This window comes from Phaseolus vulgaris, chromosome 2, assembly GCF_000499845.2.
Source record: "Phaseolus vulgaris cultivar G19833 chromosome 2, P. vulgaris v2.0, whole genome shotgun sequence".
Classification (NCBI taxonomy): domain Eukaryota; kingdom Viridiplantae; phylum Streptophyta; class Magnoliopsida; order Fabales; family Fabaceae; genus Phaseolus; species Phaseolus vulgaris.
In genome coordinates, this window is record NC_023758.2 from 8,634,002 (window position 1) to 8,657,106 (window position 23,105).

Genomic DNA, 23,105 nt, shown 5'->3' on the forward strand with positions numbered 1-23,105 from the left:
CACGTGTATGGTTTGTTTTCCTAGGAATATGAGTTTACATGTGCATTTTGATGGAAAAACGTGAATCTCTACTAATCTAGGATCATACAATAACTTAGTTTGGTCATCAATGTTTTTTGTGAGTAGGTTTAAGCTTCATCTCTGAAATTGAGATTTTTGGAGTAATTAGATTTCTAGGTAAGGGAAATATCTTTAATAATCTTTTGATGTAAATATTGGTTTATAAGAAAAATTATCTTTAATAATCTTTTGATGTCGAAATTGGTTTGGGTGACTATTTAGTTAGAAAGGTTTATGAAGAATAGTTATGAGGTTGCATATGTGAAATTTGAATTGATATGGTCCCTTGGTTGATGTTTTGTTTGCCTGTTGAATTGGAGTAAATTCTTTAGTTAATTGTGAAGTTTGAATAGATGAAATAATTTGCAAGTTGGTAAAATTGTGATGTGTTCAGCATGAATTCAATAAAACTAAAATGTTATATTGTGTTTTGAATTAAGATTTTGAGTTAGTTGAAGTTCACAACAGGATGTTTGAGTTATAAAGGTTTTTCTTTGAGTATTTAGAATTGGTTAAATTTATGGAAATATTGTATCGTTATTGTCGTATTGTTGATCGACGAAAGGTTGGATTCATTATATCCATGAAACTTGGTATGATAGGTTCATTTTGGGTATCCTTAATTTTGTTTCGAATGGTACACTGAACTTTGTATAATTGAGTTTGGTATGGTAAATTTAGGTTATTATAAACTTGAAAACATTGTTCAGGTAGTTGATTTTGGCTATTTTGAGCAATGTGCACGAATGTGAATATCAAATGAACATAACTTCTGACTAATAATATCTTTTATTACATAAATTTTATTGTTTGCATAACTCTCCACATTTCATTGGCCATATTATCCCTAATTTGTGATCCGAGCCTATAGTCATCCTCACGAACTTGCGAGTGTGATACATCTAAATCCGGTTTCATCATTTCACAGTCAACTTCTTCAAGTAAAAACCCATCGTTGTTGAAACCGTGAAGAAATTTATGAAGAATACAACATGTTAAAATTCTAATTGTCATCGTATCAAATGAGTAACGAGGCTCAATTCCACTAGCTATAATTAGGAATGTTTCTTCAGCACACCAAATATTCTTTCAATTACATTTTTAAGTGATAAATGAAAATGATTAAACAATTCGCGGACATCCTATGAATCTCTGTGAGAGTACTATTTCAAATGGTATCGAACTCCACGATATGATGTTATAACTTGGAGTTTCAACATAAAATTGGCATCCCCGAGGTAGTATTTTCCTTAAATAATTTGAATTCATTGTAATAATTAGTCATAAGTAATAGTTTAACCCAATTCATATTGTTGACTCCAAAACACTTTAAACTACCTTCTAATATGATCAATGGATCCTCTCGTACAAATTCATCTTTCAGTATCCTCTAATCATAGGTTATTCCTTACCCCCTGACCATAACATATGTGAATTTATGTCAAAATCACAAGCTACGAATACATTAGGAGTTGGCCAATCTTTTCTTCTATGAAAATGAGGAACATCTGCTCGTACCTTGACACGAACATGAGTGTCATCTATAACACCTAAACAATCCTAATTTGCAAAAAACTCACATTCATAAATAACAAAAAGTCATACAACATTACTTAATTATTGAACTAGTGTTTCTCATATTGGTACCTTAAAGTATGGATAAAATCGACTCTTGTTTAAGATATGAGGTTGCACCTTGATCCTAGATAGTTGAATTAAGATCTCTTCCTCCAACATTAAAATTGCATTGAAGACATTATGAAATGAGACATTGTTTCTCTGAATCAATGAAAAAAAGAACGAAACACTCTGATTCTTGACGTTATGGCCAATGATGTGTAAATATTTAGCGATTTGTTCCTCAACTATTAATTGAAATGCATCCTTTAAATCCTAGTTTCTCCTATTCGTTCACATAACTGAATAAATGCTTTTGGACCCATGTGTGAATAATGTCACAACATCTTTCAATATGGACCAAGTGTGATATCAATTCTTGTCGACAACGCTCTTTTTGTGGTACGAACTCTAGTATGAAGTTTCTTGTTTTTGTTAACACATGCAACACTTTCAATCCATATGCAACCATGCAAAGGATTATCAATGCTTCTAGTTTCATGTGCATTTTTATTTGTTCTTGTAGGTATGAAATTGGATTGAAGTCCACATCAACAACATCATCATTCATATTATTTGTGCGTGGCATCTCAATGTCGTCAAAATACATAGACCAATGGTTATCGTTATCCATGTACACAAATCCTTGAACATAGACAACCATATAACTTCAATTACTACATAAAAAAACCATAATTTTAGGGTAAAGTTGATGGTTAGGGTTTATGTTTAGGTTTAAGGTTTATGGTTAAGGTTAACATGTATGGTTAGAGATAAGGTAAGATTTTATGGATAGGAGTTGTGTTCAGAGTTAGAGTTAGGGTTGGAGTTTATGTTTGGGGCTAGATTTAGGCTTAAGGTTTAGGTTATATGTTTGAGGTAGAAAAAGAGGTCACTCTCAAAGAAATAATGTTCTTGCATCAATCTGATCTTGAGGCCTTGGAATCCTCAAATGAAATATGTCAAAGCAAGCACACCAATCTTAAGAGCAAACCACCACAAAACCAAAGAAACAATAAAGACAAACAAGAAAAGGTATAAGCAAGGAAAAGGTAATTGCAAAAGGAATACTATATGTAAGACAAACTCAAAGAATAAGAATGAAAGACAATCAAGAAAATAAAGAACTCAATGAGAAAAGTAGGCACACAAAAGAATACCTAAGGAAAAGCACTAGAGTAGATGAAGAAAACAAAAATTTTAGCTACTGGAATTTTTTTTTTTTTTATGCAAACTGTGTTTGATATTCACTGATTTAACTGGAACGTTGTAGAGCGAACTGGATTATGAAATTTATACCACAGAAACTTCAAGATGTTAACTCAAAAATGGCACTGGAATCAATTAAAAACAGTAAGCCAATTGAGAGAAATAAATTTTTTAAAATCACTGCCAGATTACCGTATTTTTTTCGGCAGGAATGTACACTTTTTTTATTTTATTTATCATTTTTTGTGTACTTCATATTTTTGAATGATTCTTTTTTCTATTCCTTTCTAACACTTTGAATATCTCAAATCCAGAATTTCAGAATTTTACAGTACGTAAATCAGTTGCAATAAGGAAAAACAGTAAGCACTTTTTTCAGAAACAGAGAAATCCTAATAGGAATAAAAAACAGGATGATGAACTAGCAAAGACATAATAGAAAATGATGTATTGGAACTTGTATAGGTCTAGAATACAAGTATGAACTCAATTCTAAAAAGAAAATGCACAAAGGATCAACATCAATTCAGAAAATTATATGACACTAAAGCAAGAAACAATCAAAACAAGAAAAGTACTACTAGAAGTAATGACAATTATGGAATAACATGACTAAGACAAAACTTGACATGATTACAAAATTAAAAGACACATCACAAATTTTAACAACAAGTGAAAGGAAGCTTAAGGTAAACTCTAGGAAGGATAATGCCATTCCAAAAGAGCAACCATACTCATAAGAATTATGAGTGCCATAAACCTTTCCACAAACACTTGGAGCAAAAGAAAAACAGCAAGAATACTCAATTAAAATTCTAAAACAGTAACTAAAATTGCAAGAAATTAAAGAGCTCTTGAAATTAAAGTGCACACAACTCAACAATTAACAAGAATGAACCTAAGACTCATGATACCACATGATGTGATTCCAATAGCCACATAGAACAAGATTCTTGACACTTTGAGGAATCACCTTGAGCTGGAAAATATAGAGGCACTTTCTTAGAAGTTGGATCATGGTTCTAAGTCAAGAACTCACCAATACAAGTACCAATTCCCAAACTCATTTGGATGAACCAAATATTGTCAAATTGAATCAACAAAGGAATTATAAAAGAGAAGACCAAACAGAATTAAACCACAAACAAATGTACCGAACAGAATTTAGAACACCAAAACATAGGTGCTGGAAAATTAAGGACAGCCGAACCAAAAAATGCTCAAGAACACAAAACAACAAGAGTAATTGAAAGAGAAGAAAGGAAGGAGAAGAGAATGCTCATGAAGATGGAAGATAGGTTGGATGATCACGCCACTAGAAGTATGGATGCTCCTAGATGAGTGTGGAAGCCGCCACTTGAGGAAACCATGGTCCTTCAAGATAAGACTAGAGTAGAAGCTCAAAAGCTCTCCAAATGCTCACTCCAATTTTGAGTATAGTTTCTTTAGATGAATTCAAATCTGAAATTTACAAGGAAGGCACCTCTATTTATAGCCTAAGGTGCTGAAAATTGAAAGCTAAAACAAATCAAAATTCCCTCCAAAACAAGCTAGAATCGGCGCTCAAAAGCAAGGCAAGGAAGGTGTGATCCTTTCCTTCACTTTGGCACCCCCTATTCTACTCCTACACCTATCTACTAATACACCCCCCTAAAGCTCCTAACTAAAACCTAAAAGATGCTATAACAAAAGAGGTTTCTAAGTTTTCCCTCTAAGCACCTTCAACTAAAGACACTACAAAAAGAGAAAATAAATGTCCTCTAGCTCCCAAGGCTTTGAACATGCTTCTTGTAATCCTTTGAGGTGGACTTTGACCTCCATGGGCGTCCTCCATTTGTGCCTCCACCTCTTCTTGAGCTTGATGAGTGGCCTCCATGTTCTCTTGGGCTTGATCTCCATCAAGGTTTAGGTTATATGTTTGAGTTAGGTTTAAGGTTAGGGTTTATGATTAGAGTTATGGATAACGTAGGGTTAGTACTAGGGTTTATGGTATGTGGTAGGATTATGGTTTAAGGGTAAGGTTTAGGGTTAAGGCTAGAGGTTAATGAGTAATGTTAGGGTTAAGGGTTAAGATTAGGGTTTAGAATTAGGGGTTAAAGGGTAGGGGTAATGTTTGAGTGTATGTTTATGGTTAGGGTTATTAAGTTATAGTGGTTATGGTTAGATTTAAGGTTAGAGTTAAGGTTTATGGGTAGGGTTAGGGTTAGGTGTTGGGGTTAGAGCTAGTGTTAGCTTAAGCATTATGATTTTTTTTATTTATTCAAACTTTTCTTATGATACAAATGAATTAAATACAAAAACATATGTTCTAAACATACTTTAATATAAAAAATAATAATTAACTATCATTTTCGCGCATTCATACCGCTGAAATGATAAAAAAAATAAAAATTCTATAGCATAATATTTTACATAAAAAACACTCATATCAACCAATTTTTTTCCACAAACTCAAATACAACCAAAATTTGTTTCCAATTTATTGATAAGAAAATATAGAACACAAAATAATTTCCACACATATCCATAATATCACACATGCATCACATTTGTACTAAACTAAATTTGGTTGCACATTTTTTAATTTCCTTTCAAATCTCTTCATCAACCACAAATGAAGTACCACAGAGACAAAACACACATATATAAAATCACATATTCCATATACACATATGAGTACATGACTCCAAACCATCAAAATATAAAACTTGCTCGTAAATCTAGGTTATAAACCTCGTCAAGGCATGTCCAAAGGACCAAAACACAGTAACACCACAACACCAACAACAACTCACAACCATCACAACAATATAACCTACACAACTACATAAAAATCATTCACCCAAAACAAACATATAAACATAAATCCATGAAGATGTAACTAATGTCAACTTTCAAAACCAATTTTACAGAACATACCAACAACCATAACTGTGGAGAAATGAGAACCAAAATCATAGAAAGACAAAACAACAACCTTAATTGATTATGGCATGGACATAATCAATTACCTTGTAAAAAACATAATCTATTATGGAAAATGGATAATTGATTATCCCATAAAATTACACACATAATTGATTATCATCACCCAATCAACATCGATTATCGCTTCATAAAAACTGCATAATTGATTTTGATTCGTGTGAATGACATGGATAATCACATTTGTGGTTATTTCATATAGACTAATTCGTTTTCAAATGTTTATAAATCCATTACCACAATGTGATCCATGAAATCTTAGCTCAATACACCAAACAACACCAAACCACCACTATAACTAGGGAGCAACCAACATAGTATCAGTCACAACTAATACTTCACTAAGAACCTCACTACTCACAACCTCACTAGACGAAGAAGATCACACGTTACTCTTGCACTAGCTCAGGACAACAACAATGATAAGAAGCTCAACAATTCAACTCCACCTCGTTCACCGTATTTAACACCATAATAAATCTTCACCTACACCCTCAATCACACCACTTAGCTCAGTCAAAGAAGTCAGGAATCTAAATCTTCTTCTACATACATAGGAAGGAACTTTGCCTAGGAATCTTTGTTATGCTAGGTACTGTGCTAAGCAAGTCACGTGGCTTGGTTCAAAACATCAAAGGGTAACAACGTCAAATACTACAACTCTATGACTTTCTTTGCACATTTTCAGTTATATGCGAGGATGAAGTTTTCCCACAAATTTACGCTCTCAAATTCACGTAAATAAGTGGATACAAACAAAATTCACCAGTTTAAATCCATCCGGATGAACAATAAACATCCAGATCCAAATAGAGTGTGTTAAAGATTTCTTATTGTTATTTTAGGATACACTACAAGAAAACCTTCATTTAGCTTCCATTTTTTTGCGTGGGCCACTTGCCGACGGTACTGGCGTCGGCCAAATTCACTAAAAGCCCACACAAAAATGAAATGGGACGCAAAGCGGACGCAGAAATGGATTTGAATTTTTTTTTAATAAAAAGTCAGCTTGCGTCGGTTTTGCGTCGGCCACAGCCCACGCATATGCGTCCGCTTGGCCCACGCATGTTTAGGAATTTAAAATTTAAATTTATTTAATGTATATTTAATTCTTTATTATATTTGTTTTAAAATTATTTCTTTAATGTTATAATAAATTATTTAAATATTAAATTAATTGAGTAAAAGAAAATATTTATTTAAATATTATATAAAATATTTTATACATAAATTTCAGAATATAAATTTAAAATGAAGTAATTAATTAATACAAATGGTAATGGATCTATTTAAAAATAGAGAATAAACTTGATCTAAAAAAGTTTTATTTGGTTTAAGAAAAAAAAAATTAGATAAAACTTTTGATTAGTAACTTAAATAAATTTAAATGTTATATGTGTGCAATTGATGAATGAAGTAGGATTTTTGTTTTGATATCCATTATAATTTTAAAGATGTTATTTCTCATAAATGAAGCATAAGATCATCTTAAAGAATTAGCGAAAATGTATATGATACAAACATATTAAGACTAAGTGCGTGAGTAAGTAACTTATTCTTAATTGTTAGATTGATACAATATCAAAAGTGTTCCAAAGTTGACTACATGCTCTATAAATGTCATTGTTATAGTTACTGAGTATGATATCGAAAAAACATTAATGTTTTCCAACTGAAGCACATAATGATGTCATAAGTTGTAAGTAACGAGATGACACGTATGCAATATTTCTTATAAGTGTGTTAATATAGTTTTCCAATGTACTAAATAATTGGTCTTTGACATAGTAATTTTAATAGACTTAGTTCTTAATAAATGTAACATAATTAAGTAAGTTTCGACTGGGTGTGATATAGAATGAACTTAAAATCATGGAATAGAGTTCATGATTACATTTTGGATTATAAGTTATGTACCGGTATGGGTGAGACCGACAGATGGTCTCCCTGACCGGGACCCACTTGGCTATCCGAGACCTGGTGTACCTGACAGAGACCAGTGGGAACCTGACCGAGGAGAGAAGGACCCTAGTCAAGCACCCAACACGAAGACAAAGACTTCAATAGTTTTCTAGATCTCATCTCCTTAGCAGGAACAAGTTAATAACCCTAGTCCATTGTTAATTTAAGAAATATGATTCATTTCGTGATAATTATAGAATTACCTTAGAATCATGGAATATAGTTCATTATTAGATTTTGAATTATAAGTTAGAAGGGATGATGAGGGTATCGTGAGCAATTTCAATAATAAGGTTCATTGATATTTGTGGTAGTAGATGTTATGTGACATAAAAATTATACTAATTTTAGTTTTTGTATAAATTAAATTTTTTTATTGTTGTATAAATTAAATAAAGTTTTTTTTACAATTTAAATTAATTTTATGTTGTAGAAATTAAATTAAATTATTTTATATAAATTAAAGTTAATTTTTATTGTCTAAATTAAATTAAATATTTTTGTATAAATTAAATATAAATGAAATAATTTTTTTTACAATTTGAATTAATTTTATGTTGTAGAAATTAAAATAAATTATTTTATATAAATAAAAGTAAATTTTATTGTCTAAATTAAATTAATTTTTTTATATAAATTAAATATAAATTAAATAATTTTTTTTACAATTTAAATTAAATTTATGTTGTATAAATTAAAAAGAAATTATTTTATATAAATAAAAGTAAATTTTTATTGTCTAAATTAAATTAAATATTTTTGTATAAATTAAATATAAATTAAATAATTTTTTTTTACAATTTAAATTAACTTTATGTTGTAGAAATTAAAATAAATTATTTTATATAAATAAAAGTAAATTTTTATTGTATAATTAAATTAAATATTTTTATGTATAAATATAATTAATTTTTGTATTGTATAAATTAAATTAAATTGTTTTTTATAAATTAATCAAAGTTTTTGTTGTATAATAAATTTTTTTTATATTAAATTAAGTTTTTTGTTATATAAAAAGAATTTAATTTATTTTTTAAAAATTGAATTAATTTTAAATATTTTAAATATAAATAAAATTTTGGTTCCCGGTTTTCCAACCGTCCCAGTTCTCCCCAATTGAAACCCTAACATTTACTCTTCCCTCCACATCTCCTTCTTCCCTCCTCCGCCTCAACTCTCGATCGTTGCTCTGAGTCGCTGTTCGCCGCGTCCAGCTGCGTCGCCCTCCTCCGCGTCCAGCCGCGTCGCCCTCCTCCGCGACCGTCACTCCTCCTCCACTGCGTAGCTTCATCCGCCTGCCTAGTCTCCTACTCAGGTTCAGATTTGAGTATTTTTTATTTGGATTACTGAACTGATTTTTGAGTTGGATTATTGAGCTGTGGTTGCTGGTATTATTGATTTTACTTGTGAGTTCTGTTTTGAGTGTGAGTTTATGCCTGAATGCAGTTTGAGTTTGAGTTCCCCAATTGATTTTACTTTATATGAGCCTCGTGCAGTTTCTCAACAGTGTTCAATTTCGTCTTTCCTATTTTGAATTTGGATTCATCCACTTTTATTTTCCTGAACAATTGTTGTAAATAATTCTTTTGTTAAGCCACTGGTTAAAATTATTAAACGAATCCCGTCAATGAAACTTAATTATTCTACCAAATATTTTGTGTTGAGTTCTTTTTTTTTTCTTATAATAATTGATAGTGCAATGTTTAATCAATGTTTAATCATTTGTTATCAAAGTTAACAACTTTATTTTGAATTGAAATAATGGGTCCTTGGGCATTACCTCTAGGTCTTTGTCTGTGTTAATTCTACTTTATCGGGTAATTAGCTCTCTGTGATTAAGCTCCTTAATGCATTATGCTTCTGAATATTGGGCCAGTGACCAAAGGCCAGAACCCTTTAGGTATATCTTGTATTATTAATTTTTACAATTTGGCACATGAGTAGTGGTACAAATTATTTTCTCCTCATGGTGCTTAATTTTTTTTTCCCTAATTTGTGTTAACATCATTTTGCTTTGTACGTCAAATAAAAAAGGCTAACTTCCAGTAGAGACAAGTAAAGTAAAGCTAATGTAGTGGTTTAAATAATTTAAATTTTTATTTATTTAGAATTTTTAATAATTATGAAGTTTTTAATTTTTGTAGTGTTTGAAAAAAAAATATTGATGATGCAAAGAATAAATTTCATTTAGTGACGTGGGTGTTTAAATGAAATAGGGGCGGAGAGAGTAAAAAAAATTGGGCAAGTTGACAACATCAACGATGAATTGCCGTATCAAGCTGAGGAGACGTCTAATGTGTTACCAATTACAAGAATTGAACATTTACAATGTTTAGCTGACACATCTAATGTCGAAGTAGTTGATGACGATGATGATATTGAAGCACGTAATGATGACGATGATGAAGATGTTGACCTCTTAAATGAAGATTATTCAGAACATCACATACTCACTGACGATTCTGATTTTGATAACAATGAAGACTAATGTATATACTTGTAGTCAATTATAAACAAAACATGTGATCATTACATATTTATACTAATATTATGAACGGATGATTTTTCAGGAAAAATGGTTTGGACTAGAGGGAGGGATGGTATGATTGTTAGGCGTGGGCAGCCGAGACGTGGAGTTTCTACATCGATGCACGGTGAGCTAGCTATAGACCTGGGAAACATCCCTTATTCTGGTATTTTACCACCGTCTGATCCTGGTAGTCCATATATTTCATCCCATTCCTCGACACCATCTTCTAGCCCGTCTTCCTCCATCCCCTTGTCCTCTGGGCATGGAGAATTCCGGCATGCTTATCCCCACCCCACTATATCACCTCATCACACACATGTTTCATCATCTTCACACCCTCTTAGTATTCCAGTACCACCAAGACCATCATTCTCTGCTCCGACTTACCATCAGAGTGTCCCTACACCACTCCACCAGACTCAGAGTTTTCCACTCCAGCCTACCCTTGGTACATTTGTGCAGTCCACCCCGGGTACTTTTGTGCAGGCCACCCCTGGTACATTTGTTCAGACCACCCCTGGTACATTTGTTTCAGACCACCCCTGGTACATTTGTGCAGACTACTCCTCATCCCATTCTCCACACCACATCTTCTCCATCTGACCCGACTACTGCTGCCTATGTGCAAGGCCTCTCTGACCATGTTGACCATGGTGCCACTGCTGCTTCAGAGCATGACCTCCCCTCTGAGGAGGTCTAGCGTGACCCTACTGGTAGGGTCATCATCCGACTTCTTTGTAGAGGGTAAGTCATCCTAAATGTATATTTAATTTTATCTTTATATTACTATGTTTGTAATTTTATTTGTTTATATTTGTAGTTGGACGCCAAATCATTTTGCTAGTGAGGCCATTGGACATTGCATTCGATCTCAATTTAGAGGTCCATATCATCATTATGATGCCATGCCTGAGGAGGACAAACTGAAATGGTGGACTGACTTTCAGGTAATTTTAATTTTTGACAAACTACAGTCACTTGTTTTCTTCTTTTTCTTGTGGACTCAAAGTAACTATTTTCTTCTTTTTAACAGACTAGAGTCACTTGGGCACCCCATGATGAATGCCAAATTAAAAAAGTCTACGAGTCTAAAGTCAAAAAAAGACTTTGTGACATGTTGACCAAGGCTAGGACAAAGGGTGTCTGCCCTAATTGGATAGGAGAGCAAGCATGGGTTGAACTTCTAAACTATTGGGACTCACAACAATTCAAAAATAAATCAACTCAAAATAAAGCCAATAGGAGTTCAGCTCGTGGTGGAGCACTGCACTCTACAGGTAGAAAATCACATTCAGATATTGCAGTTATCTAGGTAAGTACTTGTCACTGCCTTACATGAAATCATTTTACATTTGCTACCTATAATGCTTTTAATTGTACAACATTATTAGGAACGTCAATATGGTCGTCCTCCAGAACCTGATGAACTATTTATGGCCACCCACACAAATAAGAAGGGTGAATGGGTTGATTCTCGTGCGAGAGAAACTTATGTAAGTTATTCTTTTAATTTGTTTTATATTTATATTTTAATTTTCTAACATTTTCATTTCCTAATGATTTGTGTAGGAAAACTATCATGAGCGCTTGAAGGCTCTTCAAGTAAATAGTTCTCAGGATTCTAATACCGATGTTCACCAACTTGATCCTGCAACTAAGCTTCAAACATGGAAAGAAACTGCTGGAGGAAAGAGTAGAGGTCGAATGTATGGTACAACAGACTTGGCTGCTAACATCCGCCACGGAGTCTCTTCTCTCACCCAAGCCTCTGCTTCTAGTACTTCACAATCTACACATGTGGTTGAAAATCAAATGCTTCGTGCTGAACTTAGTATGTGGAGTCAGAAGTATGCACACTTGGAGGATGAGCTGAAGGTTATAAAAGATAAACTTATCTCAATGGAACGTGAGAAAAGCACAACACAATTCGATCATTAGTATGATCCAGAACAGGATGATCAACTTGTTCCTTAAAGTGCATTCTATAATGTAAGTTTAACTATTTTACATTTTTATTATACACTAAGTATTTTAATTATTTCATTTATTTATTTATATTCTTTACATTTTTTTACAGGTTTATCCTATCACTATGGAATTCATTTTGCTGCTACTTCTAGTTAAATTTGTAAAGTACAATTTTAATTGTAAAAGTATTCATACTTTGGATGTGTTTGTGGATGATAGATATTTTCTGAATGTGATTTGGTTGAGATTTTTTCTTTACAGGTAATCTGGTTTGCAAAAAAATAATTTTTTTTTCTTCCCTATATGCGTCGGCCAGTGGCCCACGCTAACTTTTTTTTTATGCGTCGACTTTTGTGTGGGCCAGGCCGACGCAAAATCTGATCTCATTTGCATGGGCCTAGCCGACGCAAACACCATATTTATCTTATGCGTTTTGCGTCCACTTTGCGTGGGTTAGGCCGACGCAATGTGCGTCCAATATAGTGGCCCACGCTATTTTTAATTTGCTTCCAGCCTTTTCTCGTGGGATGCCCAGCGGACACAAAACTGACGCATAAGCGTCCGTTTTCAATGTTTTGCGTCCGTTTTTGGCCCACTCTAATAAGTGGTTTTCTTGTAGTGATAGAAGGGTGTTAACTTCAATCATAAAGAACATTATCATGCAATATGAAAAAAATTTGAATGTATTTGTTTTAGATAAATACATCCAAATGATTGGATATTATATGAAATATTTCTTAAGAAAATAACATTCTTGTAATAATATTTCTATAAAGACACAAAAACTAAATCGGTCATTTAAAATATCAAATAATTCATGATGATATTAAATTAAAATTTGGGTGAATATATCTTATTTATATGTATGAACAACTTATTTAAGATTTTCAGGGAAGAAAATTGAAAAAGTTAAATGATTTTTTTATCAGTTAAAATTAATTTATTCACAACTTAAAAATAAATTTTTAAAAATGAATTTTTTTTCTATAAATCAGTTTATATATAAATTAATTTTAATTTTTGAAAAATCATATTAATTTTTTTCTTCTAGAAGATTTTATAGATACATTTTTTTTTCTATTTATTGAGTGAGTTTTGTTACCAGTTTGTGATTTTATCTTTCTATGTCTTGTTTTTTATTTTATTCTCCCTTTGGACACTGCGAAACCTTCCGTAGAAGGTTAAAAATATTAAACATCAAATCATTAATTTAACGATCGTAATATTTGGTTTCAAATTATTTTCGTTTATTGGTTTATTTTTTTCTTTACTATTTTTTTCTTGAATCTTGATTGTAAAATACTTTCTTGGAACTATATCAATCAAATCTTGAATAGTGAGTGATATTTATTTTTTATCATATATCACACAAAATATATTCATCTATTGTCATATCTTATTATTGATACCATTTAATATCTCCCTGTCACTAAATAGGAAAAACTATTATGGCTGATTTTTACTAAAAATGTGTTATTTTTAGTATGATTTTAAAAATTTGTACATATAAATAAGTGGTGGTTATAAGTATGATTTCAAAATAAAAAAATTAAATTTACAAACACGAATTTGAATAAAAGAAACATAAATCATATTTTAAATTTCGATCTATTTCGTTGTGTTATTTTTCTTAAATTCATATTTGAAAGTATGACTACAATTTCTTTTCTAAATCATAGGTACTTTGTTTTTTGAAAGTCGTGCTTTCAGACTGATTTTTGTAAAAGGATTTTTAAATTTAATAATAATAAAAAGTATACTAATTTTCTTTTAAACTCATTTTTAAATTTAAACATTTAAATTTAATTAATTTCTTTGGTTAAAAGCAACTCGTCTTCCACCTGTGTTGTTATTATTTGCAAAACTTAAAAAAAAAAGTTGTGCATGAAAACACACTTTCAAATATAGATAAAAACAACAAAATTCAGCTTTTTTAAATACAATTTTGAAAAAAAAAAGAAAAAATAGTTTTAATGGGATTTAATTTTCCATTATCCAATGTTAAAACCTCTATTAAGTCATTTATCCAGAATTGCAGTTTCTCCCGCTAAACCATCCATGAGGAATGTGTTTTCCGAGGTTTTTTTAAACCTCAGGAAAAGTCTTTCAACACCCCTGTTAAATACCATTGGTTTAAGAACCTCCGTAAAATACCATGGGTTTCAAAACCTCCATAAAATATCACGGGTTTCAAAATTTTCGTAAAATGACTTGCCGTTTGAAATAACCTTCAACTCCATTTTCCACCTTCTCTAACGATCCTCCTGATTTCTTTTCCACCGTAGACACACTACTCTCCGATCCGACACATGCTCAATGATTATTGATGGCAGTCCTAACAAGGAATCACAATTCAAACACACTTATGTCTATTATATCTAAGGAGAAGAAACACTTAATAAGACACTATATTATTCTTGGTCCAATATTACTTCTTCCATCACCTTACTCCCCAACTTGAGTTACAAGCTAGTGTTACCTAACTTGAAAACAACTAGTGTTTGATGGAGGAGAGCCAAGCTCACCACCCCATGGAAGACAAGAGCCAAGTCTAGAATGTCTAGAGCCAAGTGGGGAGCGTCTAGCACAAGGTGAAGAGCGTCTACCCTAAGATGAAGGGTGTCTAGAAAGGGAGCGTCTAGGAGGAAGACTAGAGCGTCTAGGACCTATCACTAGGTCCATGGCCAAGCATCTCCACGCATTAGGATGGTAGAGAAAGGAACTTGTACATGCTACATGAAGGCCCATTAGGGGTAGCTTAGTATTTAGTGTAGTGTTGAAAAGCATAAACTTGTCTCCTTTTGATTTACCCTAGATTGCTCACGGTTTCTAGAAGATTTCTCCCACTAGGACCGACCATGTGCTCCATGTGCCCATGTGATGTAATTTGCATTTCATTTTGTTTAGCATTAGGGTTGCATTATGATCTTCTTTAGCCTATAAAAAGAGGAGCCTACACCTTGTATTTTCAAGATTGAATAGAGTATTGTTATGCTGCCAATTTAGTGTCATACATTACTCCTTGCCTAGCTTCTAGGTTTTAATCTTCATTTCACCACCTTCAAAGGGGCTGGTCGAACCTCCCCATTTCCACACTCTTCATGCACCTTCAAGGTCACCACACCTCTTAGGAGGACCTTGTTCATCTCTTCCATTAAGCTTCCGCATCATCTTCCACAAACATCCAAGAAGAGCTCATAGGAAATCCATCATTTGATATCACACTGCTCTATATACCCTAAATAGTTGCATTATCTTTCAAATGTGGGCTTCAAAGCCATGTGTGTTATTGGCTAAAGATTGCAATAACATATTAATTAACTTTATTACTTCTCACTTTCACAATGAATTAATTATTAAATGCATCTTAAAATAAAGGCATTAATTTAAAATCATTCAAAAATATGAGAATTAAATATTAAAAATTATAACTAAAACTAAAATTGCACATAAAATATACGTACATCAAAAGCTAAAACAAAATAAGTTAGGTTTTTTAAAGTATGACTTTGTAACAAAAAAGCTAAGAATTATATAAACAAACTACCATGAATCATAAGAAATATGCAAATACTGTTGAAATACTTATTATCCAAGATTAGTTGTTGAAATACTTATAATCCAATGTTATTTTGCTGAGTTTTTAAAGTAAATTTTGAAACTATAGAAAACTTATTTGTAATGTGAAGTTAACTTTCAAAATTTTAGAGAATTTAGTTATAAAATATATTAAAATTATATAGTTTTTAATTATTTATTTATAAATAGATTTAATTATATTTATTTATTGAATTTTGAAAAATCTGGAGTGTTTTATTAAGGTTCTACAATAAATTTTTGGACTTTGAAGGTTAAAAAGACCTTCATTATTTTGTTGAGATTTTAGAATAAACCTTTGAAACTTAACAACGGTTAAAAAGACTTCTCTGTTAATTTGTTGAGGTTGTAGAATAAACCTTTAGAACTTATTGAAAGTTAAAAAAACTTCCATTATTTTGCTGAAGTTTTAGAATAAATCTTTATAATTTAACGAAGGTTAAAAAAATATCTGTTATTTTGCTGAGGTTTTAAAACAAACCATTGAAATTTAATGAAGATTAAAAAAATCTCCTTTATTTTGCTTAGGTTTTAAAAAATCTCCGTTAATTAAATCAATTCCTAAATTTATATTAACCTCCGTAAATAATCTTCGCTAAAACTTTTTTTTTTCTTGTATTTTGAAGGACGATTAAAAAAAAATATAAACTTTGAAAATGATTTCTTTTAATTTAAATTTATATTTGAAAATACTGTTTTTTTAATTTTATGCAACTTATTCATATATTTAAATTTTTTAAAACTATTTGTTTCAGTAAATTCGGTACAATATGTCTGTTCTACCTCTAAGGAAACCTCAGCATCTCTGTGTGAAATATAAGTTGATTGACACTATCAAAAGATACAATTATTTTAATAATTAATTATATGAACAATGTAGTGTAATTATTATATGTATAACCACAGTTCTTTAACTGAGACCTTCATTTAAAAAAAAACATGGACATTCATATTATTTTGATAATATACACGTGATTTGGGTGTTTGATGAGAAGAATCCGAAGTTGTGAAGAAACAGTGGTTGTGGTTTTGCAGTGTGCATGAAACAGCAACAGTTTTAACTCTGTTGTTGAAAAAAGAAAATAGAATAAGGGAGAGAGAGATGGGATGAGAAAGAGGGGAAAAAGACAAGAGCAACCTGTCCGATCAGTCCCTATCAGAGTGGCGCTCGGAATTTAGGGAAGGATCTCTCACTATCTACACCATACCCTCCTTCTTTTCACCTCATTTTTCTTTTTTTAATATTTTCTTTTTATAAATATTCTCATAATAAAATTATATCATAAACTATAGTTTACCAAGGGTTTGCTTTCCACTATACTATACTCGGATATTCTTATATATTTTCAAAATAAATTTATATTTATTATATATTATAACATCTTTTGTTACTAATTTTATTAAATTATAAGTAATTTTTTTTACTAACTTAATAATTCAAGTTATAATTTATAACTTTTCCGTGAAGGTATTTTTCGTGGGAGTACGGGAGGTTTATTGGAGTTTTCTCTGCGTTTTTTGAAGTTCAGACAGCTCTGTTCGCTGAGTTTTATGGGATTATGCATGCTATGGAGGAAGTTCAAAAGATGGGATTTACTAATGTCTAGTTGGAATGTGATTCTACTTTGCTTTGTGTTGTGTTTACTGCTAGGACTAATGTTTCTTGGATGTTTCATAATCGATGAAATACTTCTCTTAATTACTGAGGGAAAATAAAGTTTAGGGTTACTCATATTTTTCGTGAAGGAAATGCGTTTGTTATAAGTTGGCTAATTTATAATTTATTCATAGAGAATTTTTTCATTGGTATAATAGGCTACCATCTAGTTTGTTTTTAGAATTCTTTATGAATAGAGTCTACTTATGTATCGTTTTTGTTAACATATGGGTTTTGGTTTAGTCCCCCATATTTTTGTATTCTTTTTTTTAATAATATTTATTTTTTCATGGCAAATGATTGTTGTTACTTGAGGTGTCAACATAGCTGAGATATCAAGTTGCATAGTGATGCCTAACATGAAAACTTTTATTTTTTTAAAAAAATTATAACTTTATTTACTTTTATCAAAATATAATAACTTTATTACTTATTTAACATTTTATATATATATATATATATATATTATAAAATACATATAAATATACGTATTTTACTATTAGGATTATAATTTGATTATATATTTCAAATATAGATTATTGTAGAGACATATATAATGAGTTAACATGAGTAGAGGTTGCAAAAATAATGACTATGATAATGATGAGACTTATTAGGGATATTGTAAATGTTAGAAGTATTGATCCTTGTCCTTTAAAGCTTACTAAGCTATTTGGGGTGTTCACACTCTACTGGAAACTTGAAAATGTAACTTGTATTATGAGAAATGTAGCACCCTAAAAATTAACTATCCATTATATTATAAATTCATTAGTGAATCGTATGAATTATTCATAAAAGGAAAGTCAAATATGCATTCTCTTCCAAATATTCATCGTGCACATGTACTCATATATATTCATGTATATAATACAATCATCGTAGTTCACAACACAAATAAAATATGTAAGGGTAAAATATTGAAATAATTTTTCAACACAAGAATATATATAAAAGAAGACATTTTAATCAATAGAGCACAACCATTCGATCTCCTTCAAATATCAATGTACAACAACAATATAGACTACACATTGATGTATACTTAAAAATATTCAACAAGTGCAATATCAACTAACACCTTCCAAAAGGCTCCTATTAAGTATGTCTTACTAAAGACTAATATCTGATTCAATACACAAGAGTTAGATTCACAAGCGAACCTAAGAGAATGGATCATAGTAAGTTCATTACAGCCCAAGTTGTGTATCTACATGGTGTGTAAGAACTCTCCCATCAACTTCTCACCATCGAATATTTTACTTTATGTGACTTAGATCATTAGTGAAACAAATGTATCTTTGTTACAATAGTCAATACTTAATACATAAATCAAACAATAGTTCACATATATCTCAAACCATTTATGTTTTCCAAAGATTTGTTAAAGCAATTAATGAAGGAGCGTATTCAATTGAAAAACATTTAAAGCACATTCAATCATTCAAAACTGAATTTTGTTAGGATTTTCAAAGAAACAATCGGTTGAAACCACGAAACAACCGATTGTTTGGCTTGACAGTTAAGTCAACCAAACTAAAACAGTTTTCAACCTTTTCAAAACTCCTAAGAGTAAAACAACCGGTTGGTTCGACAAAACAACAGGTTGTTTTTCACTTAGTTGAAAAAACACTTGATCTAAAAAAGGTTTTAAATCACATCAGCTTTAGATTCAACAAAGGAGTGGATCACATTCTATTATACCCAGATCCCACCCAAACACAGCAGCAACACCAACCTTCCATCAAACACTTTGGATTTGAATTCTTCAAAGCACTTGATCACTCTTGATCAACAATTTACAGTTTTGTGTGTTGATCTGACAGAAAATAAACATGTTCAATTAAAATTGAATATGTTCTTTCTAGGTCTGTTCTTAATGTTCTTGATTTCTGGAAAACCGATCTTTATATTTTGTTGTAATCTGAGTGACTAATTTGGAGATAATTGAAGTACATTGTTTTATAAAAATCAAGTCTATCAATTGACACGGTTCATTCAAGTGTGTGGTTTGATATTCAAAAACGTCTCTTGATTCAACTATTTGTTTTTCATCTGTGCATATTAATGTGATGCATGGCTTACTGTTAAATACTCTTAATATCTAAAAATTATATAACTAGAATGTGGTCTTGTTGAAGTAAGCGAAAAAAATAAATATGTTTTTTCCAAAATATATCAATTCCTTTTCTCTGTTTTGTGAAAAATCTGAATCTAATTGAAAATTTTATAAGGTCAATTCACCCCCCCTCTTGAACTTAGACACTAATAAACCAACACCTTCAACAGTTTTCACTAATGAGACCATAATCTCAACAGAAAGCATATAATCATAACAAAAAAATATTCTGCTTATATGCACCTTTATTCTCGGGTGTTAACTACTTTATATCCCACAACTTTTATTTGTTTTAGTAAAGATATGTATTATAACCAATTATCTTTTTAATTATCCCTATTTTAATTATCTTTTTTGAGATGACTACCAGCATTTGGGTCGAGCTCGTGACCCGCCTTTTGGGCCCATACTCGCCCACAACTGAGCTGACCATACCTAAACGATTGGACTAAGGTCCCGAGCACTCCTGACCAATACACAAGCCCCCCAGGCTCGAGCTGAGCTTGGCTAGGCGAAGAGTCTTTCCAGCGTTGGCAACTGACGTGACGCTTCCACAGAAGGCAGGTGAGGTGCGGTGACCAAAGCGTTTTCCTGATGAGATATCTTACCGCACTAAATCTGGAGCGTCCATGTGGCATGTGCATCAACGACGAGGGAGCACTGTCGCTTCATCTTCCTCTTTCAAATAATTAAAAACCCATTTCCTCTTTCTTCACTCACAACCCTTCTATTCTCAGAACTTCCATTACTCCAAAAGCCTTTTTCGCATTTCTTCTCACCATTGAGCTATCACCCACCACTGTCGCACTAAGTATCTTTCCTCCACTAATCTCTATTGCCATTTGTTTACTCATCTTGCAGATTGCATTGCCTGAACTGAAATCTCGTTTCGATTTGCTTACTTTGCCTAGCCTAAAATGTGCTTGTATTTTGTTTGTGTTTATGCTTGTGTTCTAACTATAACTGCGATGGATTAAGGTTTTATGTACTCCTGGGCTAAAAGGGATATTTTTTTTAAAAAAAACTCTTATTACACCACTCGTTCACGTATTAGGGAGTTGAGAGAAAATGGTTGTACCTTGAGTAAAAGACATGAAGGATTTGTAAAAATGGTAGAATGTAGGGAAAATGAGCCTATTTGTTATGATGAATCGTCAGACCCTGATGGTCCATTTTGTTTCTTTTATGCCACGTTCTTTAAGAAAAATCTCCTGCGTCTTCCTTTGTCCATTTTTGAAAAGGAGCTACTAATCGAGATCAATGTAGCTCTTGCCCAGCTACATCCAAATAGCTGGGCATTTATTCGTGCCTTTAAAATCTTATGTTCACAGATCGACATATTGCCGACTGTGGAAGTTTTTCTATATTTCTTTAAGGCCAAATATTCAGGCTATCAGTTATGGGTTTCCTTAAATGGTGCCCTGGAAGAGCTTTGCTCACCCTCTTCCAATCATCATACAAAATTTTTAAAGGTAAATTCCTTAAAATCTAGCTTCCACAGGAGATCTGATCCTATTGGACCCCTGAACCCAGATTCCAAAGTGCTCGACGACTGAAGGACTTGTCACCAAAAGATCAGGGGATATGTGATTTTTTGACAAGCTTGAAGGTTGTCTTTGACACCTCTTATCTGCTAACCAAAGAGTATATCCTTGGTGCCTTGAAAGCCTATATTGGTACTTCTCATTTCCCACCTTTAGTAGAGTCAAGTCTATTACTGTCATTAATCATTTACTTGTTTTCTTTGCAGAGAGAATGTTGTTCAACATCAGCAAAGAGAAGCAAGCTAAAAAGATGTGGGCAACTGCTAGCATGCCCAAGGAATCTTTGATGCATAAAAGGAAGACTCTAGCTATGATTACTCAGCCCCCCATCGATCAGGACGAGGAAACCACCTACAGGCTAGTCTTCAAGAAAAAAAAGGAAGGCGAGTGTTCCTCCTGCCGAGCATTCTCATTCAGATGGCCGAGCTCCACACCAAGAGGTTGTCGTCATTCAGGAATGCGAGATCGAGAGCTCAATGGGGAAAAGCCCATGGGACCCCAATTTTGACGTTCCAACCCATGGCGAGACTTTCTTTCTGCCCAACGAGGATAGGGCTAGGCTCATGGTCCATGACCAGAATCACCTTCTTCGTGACACCATGAAGCAATTTGGGAAGGCGTTTGCCATGGGTTGCCTGGTTATTGCTAAGGCCCAAGATCAGAAGGCTGCTAATGATCAATAGGTCAAGGAAAGCGTGGAACTTCAGAAGGAAGTATAACGTCTCTAGGCTGAAATCAACCGCCTCAACGACCATACCCGAGCTGAAGCCAAGCGCCTGACCGATCTATATGAAGAAGCTAAACGAATCTAGATGGAGAAGGCTCAAGTGGGGGTGTTCTACCGAAGTGAACACCTGTTTTGTCCCGAGCTCCAAGCACAACTTACCCAACTGTTGACTAGTGAATTGAGTTTCGTTGTCGGACACTAGGTGTCTCGAAATCCCAAAACGGTACACAATGTTATTCCACACAAAATGCTGGAACTTATGAGCAGTTATTTGTGGAACTGGCTCAACTTCAATCCATTTGATGAAGTACTCAATGGCCATAATGAGGTACTTCATTTGACATATCGCCAAAGGGAAAGGACCTAAAATGTCTCTCCCCCACAAGTGGAAAGGCCATGGGATATATAAATTGATCGCAGGTCCTCAGTTGGCACATGGTACCAATAAACGTGCTTCTGACATTGCTCACTATGTTGGACGTATCTCACACAATCGTCCTTCACCATCGACCAATAATACCCAGCTCGGATAACTTTCAATGAGAGAGCTTGCCCTCCTATGTGACTGCCACAAATGCCTTCATGAAGCTCAACCATTATGCGGGTGCATTGATCTCCGCTTACACATGTGAAGATTGAGTGGGTATAACCGTGGCGAAAAAGGTTTCCATCTATCAGGGTATACCGACTAGCATTCATCAAAACAATCTTGGCCTCTGCAGGCTTAGCGGAAAGTAACCCATCATCGAGGTAACGCTTGTAGGGTGTTACCCAAGTCTTTGTGGTGTTGCCCTGCAAAACTTCAAGAAATTCATCCTCGAATAACTCATGGATGGTTATTCTTGGGACTTTCAAGGTTTCTTGAATCATCAATTGATGCCTTCTCCCCTTTCCTAAGGGGATCCCTAAGACCTCCATGTGGTCGACCTCGGACAACCCTTCTACAGTTGTCCTAGGTGACTTTAATGTCTCCTGAATCACTGACCTCTACTGACCTCCCTTCTCTGAACTAGCTAGCCTAGACAACAAGTCTGCTTGGGAGTTGTGCTCTCTGGGAACATGAGCAAGGTCAAACATAGAGAAAACTGCCCTCAAGATCCTTACATACCTGAGGTATGAAGCTAATTGCG

The 23,105-nt window shown here is 32.8% G+C and overlaps 1 protein-coding gene across 1 annotated transcript; it reads right to left on the reverse strand.

The window, feature by feature from the left end:
* Positions 1–22,338: 22,338 nt before the first annotated feature.
* Positions 22,339–22,893, reverse strand: LOC137809003 (uncharacterized). Its single transcript, XM_068610146.1, has one exon. The coding sequence runs from the start codon at positions 22,891–22,893 to the stop codon at positions 22,339–22,341; it is 555 nt and encodes a 184-aa protein (XP_068466247.1).
* Between the last annotated feature and the right edge of the window lie 212 nt (positions 22,894–23,105).

Coding starts and splice junctions, on each gene's coding strand:
- LOC137809003 (XM_068610146.1), bottom strand. CDS start 22,893: ATGGAGGTCTTAGGGATCCCCTTAGGAAAGGGGAGAAGGCATCAATTG.